This window comes from Lipophrys pholis (genome assembly GCF_963383615.2).
Source record: "Lipophrys pholis genome assembly, chromosome: 3".
NCBI lineage: Eukaryota > Metazoa > Chordata > Actinopteri > Blenniiformes > Blenniidae > Lipophrys > Lipophrys pholis.
The window spans coordinates 22,637,336-22,652,554 of NC_137627.1; the positions used below are offsets into that span (position 1 = coordinate 22,637,336).

The following is a 15,219-nucleotide window of genomic DNA, read 5'->3' on the forward strand; positions in this document are numbered from 1 at the left end:
AAAACGTTCTTGGCATTTTGGAGTTGCTGGTGAATTCTCACCACGTGCTACTGTACCTGCATGGCGGTGTTATGAACAGTATAGAACATGTGCCTCTGTTGCATTCCCTAATCATAGCATAACATCAAAACAATAGATTGTTCTGATAAACAACTGACCCTTCCTTCAGTGTTACCTGAGATACTTTTCATCCTTCTGCAATACTCGCATGAATCAAGCTGGTACACATGACGGATTTAATAGATTCAACCCAATGCGTTATAATTTCAAGCCGCCCTGAGGTTTTAATTAAACGGTGTGCTGAATATCTTCAGGTTTTGGTCCAGTCACCATCAAATACTGCCTGTACAACTTTGTACATCATTAATTCAGTTCCCTGATTGTCCCCTCTACCTCTTCACCTTCCTGTCTCTAACTTTACTTCGCTTGTTCTCCTATCTCCTGTCCCCACCTTCTGATTTTTTCATTATTCAGTGAAGGCAACAAATTGAACGAGGCAGAGCATATAGATTTGCCCAATGCTGCTAATGAGGGCAGCGACCCAGAAGCAGCTCCTTCACCCGGCTACAGTCCTGGATTTAATGGGAGTAATTTCTCCTTCATTAATCATAGTAACCATAATTGGCTATTGATAGTTTTGCTTGCTTGAGGGCTATTCCCCTTCATTCCCTAGTTTCCTCAGACTGCCTTTGACTTAGGTCATGGAAAACCTGCCACTCGCTTCGTGTCACTGTGAATGAGAAGTGAAATCAGGTGGAAGGATCTTTTGAGTACACTCCATTTTGTACCGAGCTTCAAATAGATTTCCCTCAAGACTTCACTGACTGTTAAGTACCTGACGTGAACATTTGCCTGAGCCTCTTCAGTCACAGAAGTGATAAAAACACTTGAGGTGAAATCGTCATAACTCTTTTGTTGTTGATCAAGCCACAGACCTCCACACAGAGTGTTTTTCTTTTCTTCATTATTTGAGTGTTTTTGGTCGGTGGTCCACGTGGTCTGTGTCTCTGTCATTTCCAACACTCTGGTGATTGGCTCCAGACATGAGCTCCGGCCTGTTGTTGCCCTCATGGCGCACGTTATGTTTTCGTTTTTTCGCAATTAATCTTCTGGCCTTTGACGGCTCGGTGACGCAGTGGTAATGGAAACATAAATTTATCCTGAAGGCTCTGGGCCGTTCGAGGGGAACGAATAGGCTGCTTAAAAAGTAGAGATCGATAAAGATGCTGAGCATTCATTTCAGCCAGGAGCAGTGCGTGCGCATGTCAGACGTGGCTATTTAACCGAGAATGGCATCATGGAGGTTCTAACCTCAGACAATTTACAGGTTACATGCATGTTCATAGCCATGCCAGTGTTTTAAATCATCCAAATTAAAGGTGACCGATTCAACAGCTGATAATATGTTTGGATCTGTTTTCAAAAGTGATTCATCTTAAAATGAATATTGTTTGATACGTCTCAGACCTCGTGAAACAATGTGTGACATTTGGTTTCACATATGCAAGTATTCTCATTAAAACAAATTTATACAGTTGTTTTTTTAGATGTGATCGCCTGACTAAAGAGGTTGTTGATCAACAGGTACGGTGTTGGGACAACCGGTTGTCTTTTAGTTACACGTTTGATTCCCATCTCCCCAGCTGATTTGTGGAAAATGCCCTTAAGCAAGTCACTGACCCCCCAAACAGAGTGAGCCTCTTGAATGGCAGCTGTCACCATTCGTGAGTGTGTTTCGTGCTATACGCCATAAATGAAGTCAATTTACTAATATCATACTGCAGACATAACTGTTTATGTAGAATGATTTCGGTAGAGCTCATCACGGACCGTTTATCTCACTGACACACAAGAACAAGCGTTGAAATGGAAATTATTTCCATTGGATTTTTGACATGCAAAGAAGTCACGTTGGAAGCTGCAATAATAATGTTGGAGATCCTGTATATTCTTCAGCATTAACACGTGCCGTCGTGTGACTACTCTGCAGCAGATTCATTTACTGTTTTGTGAATAATGCAAGAGCATGTATGAACAGCTTTCTTGATAATTAACATTTTTGACAGAAAAGATCCGTCCACAAACATCAGAAACCTGGTGCAGATAAGCTGTGGATCACAGACTATTGGATTCTTACATTCCCATTTCTCTCTCACGTCGTGCTTCTGACAGGCCAGTGTGGCGAGTTCATGACTCACTGAGAAACGGGAAAATATGACTTCCACACATCTGAATGCTGTCGTAATGAGAAATTCCCATTTCAGCGGTACATTTCAGAGTGGGTGATAGAAAAAATTTGTGCACCTATACGTACAAACTAAAATGAGCTCGAGGCTACTGACCGCACTGTCGTCTCATTCGGAGCCACTTCAGAGGTCAAGTAGTCCAAAAAATGCAGTTCAGCGTCAAGACATGAACACACGTGTATTTGTGAATTGTTCTATGTGCAAAAATTCTCCAAACTCCTAAAACAAAATGTAAAACAGCAGATTGTTTTTTTTAATTCATGACTGCAATTACCAACAACTGCACTTTTGTTTGGAAGTTGTTAAAAAAAAAAATAAAAAAAAAAAGAACAGATCTCCTTTTGTGGATGGAAAATCAATTTTCTTGGATTTAAAGTGTTTTCTTGTCCATTTCGTGGAGCCGTGACACTTTTGTTGACAACACCCACAGAGCTCACCGAAGTTTACACTTGAGTAATGGTTTCAGAGGTGTTGCCAAGTGTCTTAATTTGCATTGAGTTCTTTTGTGGTGCAATTTACAAACATTGGAAAATATAGATTTTTGTCTGAAACTAACTTTTAGCTTTGTCTAACTTGGCTGCAAGGCTTGTATGGAATCCTTCTCTCGAGTTTACAGTTTTGAATGCGCAGACTAAAATCAGATCCACTGACTCTACAGTATTATGCTCTGGATTTACTGTCATGTTGTGGCAAAAATTTTTTTTGGACAAGACAAATCCCATTTATATAGATAGATGGTGGTTTTTGCAAAAATTAACATTGGATACAATTCCCATTAAATCCAATAACCGTGATGAGCTTGTCATCAGTCGCAGAACCCTTCATGTGTAATAATAATTCTATCAAAAAACAAAACATTTCCAAGTTCTTTGTAATAAATTAAGATAAACATATGGATATAATTGGATTTTTCCCTTCGTGCAGGGCTTTATCTGGAGCTCTATAATTTGGCTGCACTGCAAAGGGCTGAACTCAGCAGATGGGTGGATGCTGGCTCTTGGCACTGCGTGTGTGTGTGCGTGTGTGTGTGCGGGTGTGTGTGCGGGTGTGTGTGCGTGTGTGTGTGTGTGTGCGTGTGTGTGTGCGTGTGTGTGTGCGTGTGTGTGTGCGTGTGTGTGTGTGTGTGTGTGTGTGTGTAGCTCAACACGCCTCAATTACAAGTGTATGAACAGAGCTGTCTTCTCCTGAGGATGACTCCCTTTCCTTATCTGCAGCTCTCAGAATAAAGTCTGTTAGGTTGATGAGGAAGAATTGAGAAAGTCATAGACAGCATGAGGAAATTAGCCTCGATGCATCGTCTTAGAACAAGCTTGATTATGTCCGTCGTAATTAGAGTATTATTGGATTTCCCTGAAACAGTTCAATTCAATTTAATTCAATTCAACTTTATTTATATAGCACCAAATACAACACAGTCATTTCTAGGTGCTTTTAACAGAGAAAAGAGAAAAACCCAACGAATCCACATGAGCAAGCAAGATTTATTTGTGACTGTGGAAAGGATAAACCCCCTCTAAAAACAGGAAGAATCCTTTGCAGAAACCAGACTCAGAGGTGGCGGCTTTCTGCTAAACGGTTGGGGTGAGGGGATAGAGGAGAGGAAAGGATAGAATAGACAGCATAGCTCGGTTGGTGAATGTTATGAGCTATGTAAAGCGCTTTGGGGCTGTTGTCAGCGAAAAGGCGCTATATAAGTACTGTAAGTCCATTTAAACACAGGTGAAGACATTCTTAATTCATCTCATTGAAGTATTTTACCATGATCTCTAGTATTACTGTTATGTATTGACCTGATATAGTAAACACAGATAAATAAATGTTTGAAAAAAACATGCAGCCAAATGTAGAGTTGTAATACCTGTCAATGGAACCGTTTTGCCACTGTTGGTGCTTTACACTTCAGTTTATTTTCTCACATGAAAAACTGCAATCCGTAACTTAAAAAGATAAATCAATAACATCAGAGTTGATTGAGCTTGTTCAACTACAGTTAATTGCTATTGCAACAAAAAAAGAAATGTTTTTACAAAAGAATAAAGTATTGCGTTCTGTGGACAGACTTTTAGTAGTTGTAACAAACAAAAAGGCTCCAAAGTGTCTCTAAAAAGTAGTGACCAGGTTAGACACACGTGTAGTGACCAGAAATGGCCAAAAATATCATAATAGAATCAATTAGTTCATTATTGGCTGGTTATTGTTAAAGTACCATTACATGTGTATAATAGTCCATTGAGGTTATTTAAACTGTACAGCACTCAGTTATGGTTCTAAGAGCCAATTAATGTACAAAATCTATAATCGGAATATTATTCAAATACTTTGATATGTAAATTAATCATCTCATGTCTTTGTGAATTCAATTGGCCACAAAGCTTTTAACACATTTTATTCCAAATATTATAATTCATTCTAAGCTTGAAACTGCATTTAAATAAGTGAACTGCAACTATATGTGCATTTAACTCCAATATACAACATCGAACACAAACAGCACAACATAGTAGTTTTTAAGCATCATTACATTATTGGCAACAGTTACAGTTAAATCTTGTTAATGCTCTGTCAATAATGTAATGCCTAGAGTAACTGAGCATTTTTGAAAAAATATCTGGATGTTACTGAGTCAAAAATGCCATAATGTCATTGGCTTTACTTCATGATTGGTTGTTTAATTAGGATAAAGTGTTTGAGTCATGTGTGGACTGAAGTGAATGTTTGTGAGGTCGCTCACACACTTCCACTGATCCACAATCAAGACACTGGATCAAACCATTAGGAGCCAAGAAAAGGGAGGGTGTAGTATATAATTGACGCCATTTTGTGTTTCTGATTGGAACAATTGTTTTTAATTTTTTTTTGAAAAAGTGACGGCTCTTCAATCTTGCTTTTCTAACCTCTTGGCAACCCCTGCCTCCCATTGTATTTTAGTATATCAATCATATAGTTTCAGTGATTGATTCTCTAATTCCCCACCCCCCATTTCGATTATCTTCATTTTATGTGTTTCTACTAAAAAACAAACACTGATATTTTCTACCATTGGACTGTCACTAATCTACTTTAAAACATGCAAATTGGCACTGTGTCCATGGTTTATGTGGATTCCGATCTGCTCTATGTTTCCCTCTACTGCTGATTTCTTTTCTTTGTCCCTCTTTGCCAGGAGCACGTTCACCACCAGACCAGGCGAAGCGCGTAAAATAAATGGAGTGACGGCTCTAAGTCACGCAGGGCTGCCAATTCTCGCGCATCAAGATTGGAACTGCCACATTTAACTTTAAACCTTCACTCTGATTCACGCCTTCTTTGGTTATGTGCCAGACTTTCTAATGAGTTTCACATTAAAGGATATAGTTGCTAACAAATGTTGAAATACGTTGGGGATAAACATCATTGGCTGACCTCTGGTGGATTTTTGAAAAGCATCACAATTCTGTTATATCATCATCCATTGTTCTTATCATCAGCTTACATATGTTTATAAAACCAGGATGGGTAAACACACATTTAAAAGCTCATGCAGCAGCTGTAAACACATGTTTTTGGACTGTTGGAGGAAGTCCACTGGAAGACACACACACACTCAGGGAAAACATGCAAACTCTGCACAAAAGATTTTGAGTTCTACGTCTTAGTTTTATCTGGAAATTTTGATTCTTATCATCAAAATAAATCAAGATGCCTCAGCATATGTTCACCCAAAAAATATTATATGCACTATTTTTCATTCAATTGATGATTTCTCACAGACACTCAAGAGATGGTGAGACAGCATGTGGGCTGTACCAACTAGTAATGTAGTGCCTGCTTATAACGTAATCATGTATACGTTTTATAATAAAGGTGAAAACCTTCCATCAAGGTGATAAAAACCATTAAATAAATTACAACTATATTCTATTCTATTTTACCCCTTTTGATAAGTAAACTGCACAAAAACTACACATATTTGTTTTATTTCCAAGAAAGGCAGTCCTAGTTATGTATTTTTAAATGATTGACTGCAGTTGTTGCTTTTTCTTTTAGTTTTCTTTGAAGCTCATTCTTTATTTAGCACATCCAATCATGTTCACCTAAATTGTCTCTTCCATTTGTCCCTGGTATCCATCCATGATAACTGACCACACTGACAAGACATTAACCCAACAAGATTTAAAGTTCTTCAATAATGTAATGACCAACGCATACTGTAATAACTAAAATATTATCATATTTTGTATTACAATATTGGCTCAAATATTTTCTTACACTATTGACAAGTTATTACAGTTTAAGTAACCCAGATTATTACTTTATTGGCCATCATTTCAGATTGGTTGCTCCATGGCTCTCAGGCTGTGCAATATGAGAAAAGAAAAAAAAACCATAATAGATATGATCAGTGATTTTTCTGGGTAAGATGAGTCACATATTCACAGAGCTTTTAAGTGACCGCCATGTTTGTTAGAACGTGGCTCAGGTTCAGTATAAATCCCAACTCTTTGTTGGATGTCTACAATTAAGTCCCAGAACAATGTAATATGAACGAGATTTCAGATGTATAATATGTCTTAAAGATGAGCTCTTCTGCTCCTTGATGTCACTGAAGCTTATTCGTCGTTCAATGCAGACAAATGAATAAATCAGTGAAGTGAGTCTCTGCGACTTACATCACTCTGTCTGGGATTCAGTCCATTTCAATACAAAGCCCCATCCGAGCTTCGACCGCAGCAGCTCTTAACAGCATGTGACATTTCCAACTTTTCCAAAAGCTCTTTTTTAAAAGCCTCTCAACCTGAGACTGAACTTCAGCGAACAATGTGTGACAAAGACAACCGGTGGTTTCCTGCGTGGGGTTCTGCATACAGCTGTAGGTCACCCGGCGCCGGGTGTCTTTTCTGTCGGAGTCACTTCAGGTCCAGGTGTGTCATTCTTTCCTCGCGCTCGTTTTTACTGCAGCTCGGTCTCTGTAAAGGTCACTCCATGCTCGCATGTGAATGTCGGCTGTGGGTTTCGGAAAGTGGAAATAAAATGGCTTTTTTTTTTTTTTTTTTATTATTATTTGCTGCGATTTGTGTGCTCAGTGAATGAAGCTACCCTCGGGCTTGTTCCTCTTCTTTTTTTAATATTTTTTTGTGGCAAATGAAGTTCTGGCTGTCGCTTGGTGTCCGCCAGCGACGCTGTCGTTAACAGGTTGCACGGGGGTTGGGTAAACACAATTAGGGCCGTCGACCCGTCTCCCTGGAGTAGAAGTAAGGAAGGAGTCGGCTGGAACTTCAAGTGGCAGATGCTGAAGGATTTGTCTCTTCAGGACATGTGAGCGTCTCATTTAGTGTCGGTTCTCCCAAAAGGAGGCGAGAGAGGTAATAAACACAACTCTGTGGTGTGTCAAACATCTCTGTATGACGGCAAAATACATTTTTTGGGATTGATATATGGATTCCATAGATATTTTCCTACTCATAAAGACCTCGTGTGAATGTTTCAGTATCAGAACACCTGCGTGTGAATGCCGAACCTTCCACTGAAGCACATCTTGTGATTTAAGTTTATGATGGCCTCGTAAAATTTGAATACTTTAGGTCTGGTGGTTAATGAGGTCTGGAAGGCCTCTGGTTTTACGGAGTTTCACTATTGCAAAATATTCATTATAGTCATATTTTGTCGGCTTTAGTAGCCAATTAACTTCCCGTACAGCTTTTGATAATATTCACCTTGATACAGCGTTGGATAATTCTACCTTACTGTACCACTCCGGATAGTTTTAGTAATCGTAATTTGTCAGCAGCTTCCAGCAGTAAATATTTCTTTAAAACAATGTTGTTTTAGTCACTGCCAAAAAGATCCTGGTTTCTTGGGAAATTTGGAGAAAGTATTACATAACTTTCAGTGTTGCTTGCTGTGACACAACAGCTGAGTCCGTGTGTTGTTTTTCTAGTGACATTACATCACTGACTTAGCAAAATAAACAAGAGTTCAGTGAAATAGTAGCTGAAGCAGAGCCTGGACTAATAGCAAAGCTAATAGAGTTTTACGGTTTTCAACATATTTCACGGGAACAAAGGTAATGAGCTCACTGAAACTTACGTTATCATGACTTTGTTCTATATTGGGGCTGTCAGAATTGACACATTAGCGTGAAACAATCGTCATGATTCATCTGAATAAAGTTTTTAACATTTAACCCATCTGTAGCACAGAATGGCTCAAAATCCCTGAAAAGTCTCTGACAACTCATTTTGGACAGTTTGTCCAAGTAGACCTACCATTAATTTAACTTCTGCTTGATGTATTCTCTGAATTCACTGGACTCCACCTAGGTTGTACTTTGTACTTTATGCACTGTATAGTCATGACCGAAAGAATGCGCTCCTGGAAACGAGTGACTGCAATGCTTTTTTCTTAACAGCTGGGTGGTGGTCATCACTCTGTGTGGTTCACTAGTCCACCATATTGAGGTCTGGTCCACACAATCTATTTTCTCCCTGGTGCTCTTAAGAAAAATGCCGTCCACATGAACACGGCTCAACACAATGTAGTACATATACCAGGTCTTTAGAGGGTGCTGTGACTCACCAAATACACCCAAACTGCAGAAGAAGACATGGAGACTACTCCTGCTCCTCCTTGTACTTGAGAAATCTAACATATCGCCTTATTAAAGTGACGAGCATCAGTAGCTTCTGCAGCTTGACCTGGAGCTAGTTGATCGCAGCAGGGGGGAGGGGGGATAAAACCATTGCTTGTCACAGAGTGTGTCCACACCTCAAAGCTCAAACGGCGTTCTCATGTGGACAGGCCCTAAGAAATGCCAGTTGAGGTGGTTGATAGGAATAGTTAGGAATAGTATGGCTCTCATTAGAGGAGGTGTCGAGGTCGGCCCAGGACTCGCTGGAGAGATTCTATCTGGGGGAGCAGCTTGGGTCACCCAATAGAAGTTGCAGGGGCTGAGATGTCTGGGCTTCATTGCTTTCTATACTGCCGCTGTGACACCATATACATACTAAGCAGAACGGAGACAGACGGATGGATGAATAGAGCAGTGAAGTAGGTGGAGCAGCAGTCTGGCTTTTGTCTAAGAAATACATCTGCATAGTTTTACAGCGAACATACTGAAGAGTTATTTCCACTCGTACTTCTCGGATCATGAAAATGTCTTCATTGATTCACAAGGATCTGATGATATGTGCGTCATTTCACTTTACCAACATGTACTTTAGCCGTTGGTTAATGAAACGGCAGACAACAGATGAAACGCCGACCCCCACCTTTTCATTAGCTGTTGATAATGAATCTTAATCGAGGTTGATTAACATTTGAGGCGTGATGGGTGTGACTGTTCATTAGCTCGCTCTGAGGTTGAGAGATACGGCAAACGGCATCGATGGGAACAGTCCAGCCGTGATTTATGCAGTGACTTTTGTAATTATCTACTCAGTGGGCTTGCCAGAAAGTCCAGTGAATGTCATCCTTCACTCTCCAGTTGAGCATCATTCATCGTAATTCTGCTGAGTGCAACAAACACACTCCGAGGGGTTTGGTCTTGAAAGAAATGCAGTCATTAGTGTGTTCTTTAAATTGATGAAGGAACAGAAAGATGTTGTTCACAATACGTTTATTGATAATTACCTTCAGGCAGAGTACATGGGTCACAGCGAGATCTCGGGCTCAACCCTCTGACCGTCCGGAAGGACCAGACATCAGAGTGAAAGAGCCCGAGATCTCGCTGTGACCCATGTACTCTGCCTGAAGGTAATTATCAATAAACGTATTGTGAACAGCATCTTTCTGTTCCTTCATCAATTTAAAGAACACATTAATGACTGCATTTCTTTCAATTTGGTGACCCCGACGTGATGGTGTCAGAAACAACGTGAGGACTCTCGGACCGGACTGGTATCACGGCGCGCCTCAAATAACTGGTGAGAATAATAAATTAAAATTGTGATACAGTCTGGTCCGTCATCCCACGGGAAAAAATTTAATTGATAAAGTATTTTATAATTGTAAAATAATTAATGACCCAGGCATAGTACATGAGATACATATTTTATATTATAGGAATATGCCAGAATAAGGTTCTGATGCCAGAATAAGGTTCTGATGCCAGCGTGATCGAGTTAGTTCCCCTAAAAGGGGCCGATCGACTCTGAAGAAAGTAATCGAGGCGGTTCCTCATAGAGGCCGATTGACTTTAAAAACTGACGTGATCGAGAATTTCCTCCCTGTGGGGCCGATCGACGGGCAGTATTGAAATGTTGTAGGAAAAAAATAACACTGGTTTCTTCCTTTAGTCTGCAAACTGTGGTGAGAGGTGGAGCTTTCCTGTCAGGCAATGACAGATTTCAACGCGCTGTTGTGGCTAACTTATTGCACTTTGCAGAGAACAGTCTTCAGACACTTATCTGATATCCAACACCAGAATTACCTTTTTCCAAAAACTGCCTACAGCAGTAGCGCCACAGGGATCACAGCGGGGCCCAGAGGCTTTACCTGCTCTGAGGCTGTTAAAAGCATTTAAAGCCACAATAATCAGACAAGAACTGGAAGGCTCCTGCTTTAGTGCCTGGTGAGTTTGGGGTGTGTCGGGTAATGTTTGGCTTTCCTAGTAAATCAGAGCTCTGAAAGGGCATCATGCAGCCTCTCTTAGGGTGTTTTAACACTGACCTGACCTGGCAACCCGGGCTAGACTGTCATCAGCAGCTGTGTGAAATGCAGACGTGTGTTGACCCGGCTCAATCGCATCATCGAAACATCACTATAATGCATTGTCCAAATGAAAGCATGGTTACTTCAGCAGCAAAGGCAGTGAGAGTTTAGTCAGCAAGCTGTGAGGGCCGTGACGTGGATCACCTGAATTTTGAACCTAGGTGAAATTTCTCCAATGCACAGACGGAGGTCGGTTTCCAAAATGGGGCCACCTGCGCGGTTTCACAATTAAAATATTATTTCAGGCCAATCCGGTAGGCAGAGCGCACCCAGACCCAGCCCTGTTGCGCCGTCCCACCACAGAGAGAACTGTTCAAATGTAGGCGGGGTTGTGAACGACACACGTGTGTGACATCATTACGCAACAGTGGTCTCGGTTCTCTCGGGATCACAGTGGAAGGAAAAAAAACAAAAAAAAACAGTGTGCGCAAAGCAGAGTATGTAAACAACAAGAGAGGATTCATACAGACGATGAGATATTTAGATATTGCGGACTTGTCGAGAGTGACGATCGTCACTACCAATCAGGAGTCGGCTGCATTGACGCTCTTCCTCATTGGACCCGTTCCATAGTGCTGGACACCCCAACGGAAGGATGACGAAAAATCAGAACCCTTAGGTACTGTTCTTTCGGTACCATCCACAACTTCTGCAGTGAGGTTGTACGAAAACCCGTCCCATCATTCTGTGTAGTGAGAGCGAGGCTTTATATTCATGATCTGATAATTACAGCCGTGAGTATCTCACTTCAGAGTTCAAGGCTGACAACAAGACGCTCCACTCAGACTCTCCTTAAACTTGGTATCAGGCCATTATAGCGATTGAATTCTGAGCGTTAAGGTCAGCTGCTCATGTGTTTTTATAGCTGCAATAAGACATTTTGAAAGAGTGAGTTTGTGCTGTGATCCTCTGAGCATTAAGCTGTAAATCATTGTGAGTCTATAAGGATGAGCTGTAATAATGTATCTGAGTATCTGAACCACCCAGCCAGATCGATGTAAGATAAAGTTTCATTTCTCTTAACTTTGGAAACTTTTTAGCACTTTTCTTTTTCCACGGGCGTCCTTTGGACTAATTTACCTTAAAATGTTGGCATGTGTGTTCGTCCTCTATGAACTCAAACTGAACAGTAAATCAGTCACTTTCAGCCCATAACATGAGAACACTCAATTTAATCAACTTATCAAGTTAGAGCAGCGCTGTGATGAAAGAGAATGCATCAGACTGACACATGTAAAAAGGTCCTGGGATGTCCATGATGGAGAATTACAAAGACGAAGCCTTAAATCTACACCATTAGTTGTGTGTAAATAGCAGCACTTCTGTGTGCTGCAGCACAAGGTGACATTGTGATGGAAGCTCTTATTTTTCAATCCTATGTTGAATTGAAGTTTGCATTGACAAATCCGGGTTTCTGTCCTTCGTGTTGTTAGACTTCAGTGCTCCGTCTGAATCAATTAACTATGATATTCTTCAATTTGCCTTGAAATAAGTTTTGACCTTCCAGGTGGTGCTCACAACCTATTTCAGTCATAACGGAAATGGATTTCTTTTTGTTTTTTTATATAACTGAAAGGGTTTGTAATTTGGTCCACTTCTGTTTTATTTGCTTGAACTCATCACAAGTAAACATGGAGTTAACCAACATTCTTATACAGGTGATACGATGAGCTCGTCTAAGACTGAGAAACCGAGCCATGCTTTTGTGTTTTCATAATTGGACACTACACTATTATTTTTTAACAGGATTAAATCAGGATTAAATCAAGTATTGACTGAAGACAGCTTGTACAAATATCTTCTGTTTGACTCGTCATACAAAAAAAGAGAATGTAGCTGTGCTTCTGCTTCGCCTGAAAGATTAAACTGAAGACTTCCTTTGATTTGAACAAGAATGTTGTCATTATATGTAAGAAATTCCATAGATTTGTAAATTCCTTTTTAGTGAACCATCAACCAATCGGTGAAAGATTTAGATATAAATAGCAGCTGTGGCTTGTTTGGTATTGCAGGTTGTCTCTCAGTCGGAAGGTTACAGGTGCGAATCCCCATCTGTGATCGTGTGATTAACAATGTAAAACACTGAGAGCACTGCTGAGGTGGTTGAAAAGTGCTATACAAGTGAAACACATTTACCATTTATCATATTATAATAGAAAATACTAAGCTTAGATTAAAATGTCATATGATAAAATTCCCAATCAATGTGTAAACAGAGGTATACATATATGTAAAACCAGAGAGTATGGTCAAGGGAGCAGCACAGAAAACTATTATTACCAGTGACGTGCGGTGAGGTTCATGGCTGGTGAGGCACTGACTTTATCACAGTCAGATTTACAAACATATGAACCCTAGAGAGTATCTTATTCACCATTTGATTGGCAGCAGTTAACGGGTTATGTTTAAAAGCTCATACCAGCATTCTTTACACATACAAACTGTAGCACACAAAAAAGCACATTTAATAAAAAAAAACGTTATTATGGTCTTACCTTTACTTATAAATGAAGTCGAGAGGAAAAATTAAACGATCGCTGCCGCTGCACTTGACTTGCTAACTGTAGCTTGTTGTCACTTATTCTGCAGCCGAGGAGTCGCAAGAAGGATCCCTGGGATCACTAGCGCCCTCTACCATGAGGCAGGAGAACTGCGTGCCTCACCCAGTGCGTCTTCGCAGCCGTTTTATGATTGCTCAGCACAAGAAACACGTTACACACATACAGTTGATAACAAAATACACTGTACATTATATACCTCAGTTAACTAAACTATGGAAATTTATAATGTAATTCATATAGCAAAAGTGTTTGAACATTTTAATAGCGACATACAGAGAGATAGCAATACGGTCTCACTGCACAGCAGGCCAGCAGTTAGCCGAGTCATTGCGCAATCCATGGTGAGGCTCAGCTGGCTGCTGCCTCACCGCAAGTCTCTTCTCAGTATTTGAACGGTAAATGTGAAAATTCAGCGATTTTGAATAAAAATAATCTAAAACTGGTGAAGTTAAATGGAAAATAACTTTATAGTATAATCACTGGATACATATAACAATTTAATAAATTTGTTTTCTTTTTAAAATTTTTTTCTTTCCATGATGGCAGGTGAGGCACTGCCTTACCTGCCTCCCCTGACTGCACGTCACTGATTATTACACATTTGAACAAATGTGTGTCTAAAGTAAAACACCAATGAGGCACAATGAATGAATGTTATCACAATATTATCAATAGGTGGTAAGAAGAATCTTTCTTTTTAAAAAGGACCATTATTTCTTCTCGCAGTTCGACATGCAGAGGATCACCCTGGAGGAGCTGAAACACATCCTGTTCTACGCCTTCCGAGACCACCTGACCATGAAGGACATCGAGAACATCATCATCAACGAAGAAGAGAGCCTCAAGGAAAACTCGGGGAACTGTCAGACAGAGTTTGAGGGAGGTGAGCTGGGAAAGTCACTGCGGTGACTGCAATGTCTTTAAAACACACTTGTCTGATGGGATCGTGCGTGTGTGTGTGTGTGTGTGTGTGTGTGTGTGTGTGTGTGTGTGTGTGTGTGTGTGTGTGTGTGTGTGTGTGTGTGTGTGTGTGTGTGTGTGTGTGTGTGTGTGTGTGTGTGTGTGTGTGTGTGTGTTGGGAAAGAGGAATTCAAATACACGCTGTCAGGAAGAATTTCAGCCGTTCCATCAAAATGTTGCAGCACGCCTGCTGATTTATTGATTGGGGGCGTTGGAGGGGACTCAAGTCAGCTGGTCATCTGTTCGGGATGCAGTATGCATGACCTTGCTCTGCAAAACTAGCCATCCAAGATTTATAGACATCGGAGTGGTGGAGGGTATTTTAGGACTTTTTTTTTTTTTTTTTTTTTAATCCATTTTCAACATGAAAACAGGAAGTGTCATTGTTTTCTCTCAAACCTTTTGCTAAAGGTTTTTAAATGCCAGCCCAGGATTCAGATTTCATGAGTCACCCTTCATGTTCCAAAGAAAAAGCTGAAAAACAAGTGAAAAGTTGTTGAAATTTGGAGAAAAAAAAAAATTATATTCAACGTTCAGCTGATTTTAATGTTGAGGCACTTTATATGCAGTGCCTCAACATTAAAATCAGCTGAACGTTGAATGTTGAGGCACTTTATATGCAGTGCAGACAGTTATTAACATATGTGCAACACGCTGTTCCCGCTGTTCCTGCATCTGAAAAGCTCTGAACAACAAGTCCCTGGTTCAATTCCCACATGAGGGACAACTCGAAGCATGTCACTCTCCTTCTGCCTTCACCATGC

At 40.4% G+C, this 15,219-nt stretch overlaps 1 protein-coding gene across 1 annotated transcript in view; it reads left to right on the plus strand.

The window, feature by feature from the left end:
• Positions 1 to 15,219, plus strand: part of LOC308106930 (calcium-binding protein 8-like) — a 93,167-nt gene that overhangs the window by 69,321 nt on the left and 8,627 nt on the right. The window contains exon 5 of the mRNA XM_080458974.1: positions 14,222 to 14,378. Coding sequence (XP_080315100.1) covers positions 14,222 to 14,378 — 157 coding nt within the window. The remainder of the gene's footprint in view (positions 1 to 14,221; positions 14,379 to 15,219) is intronic.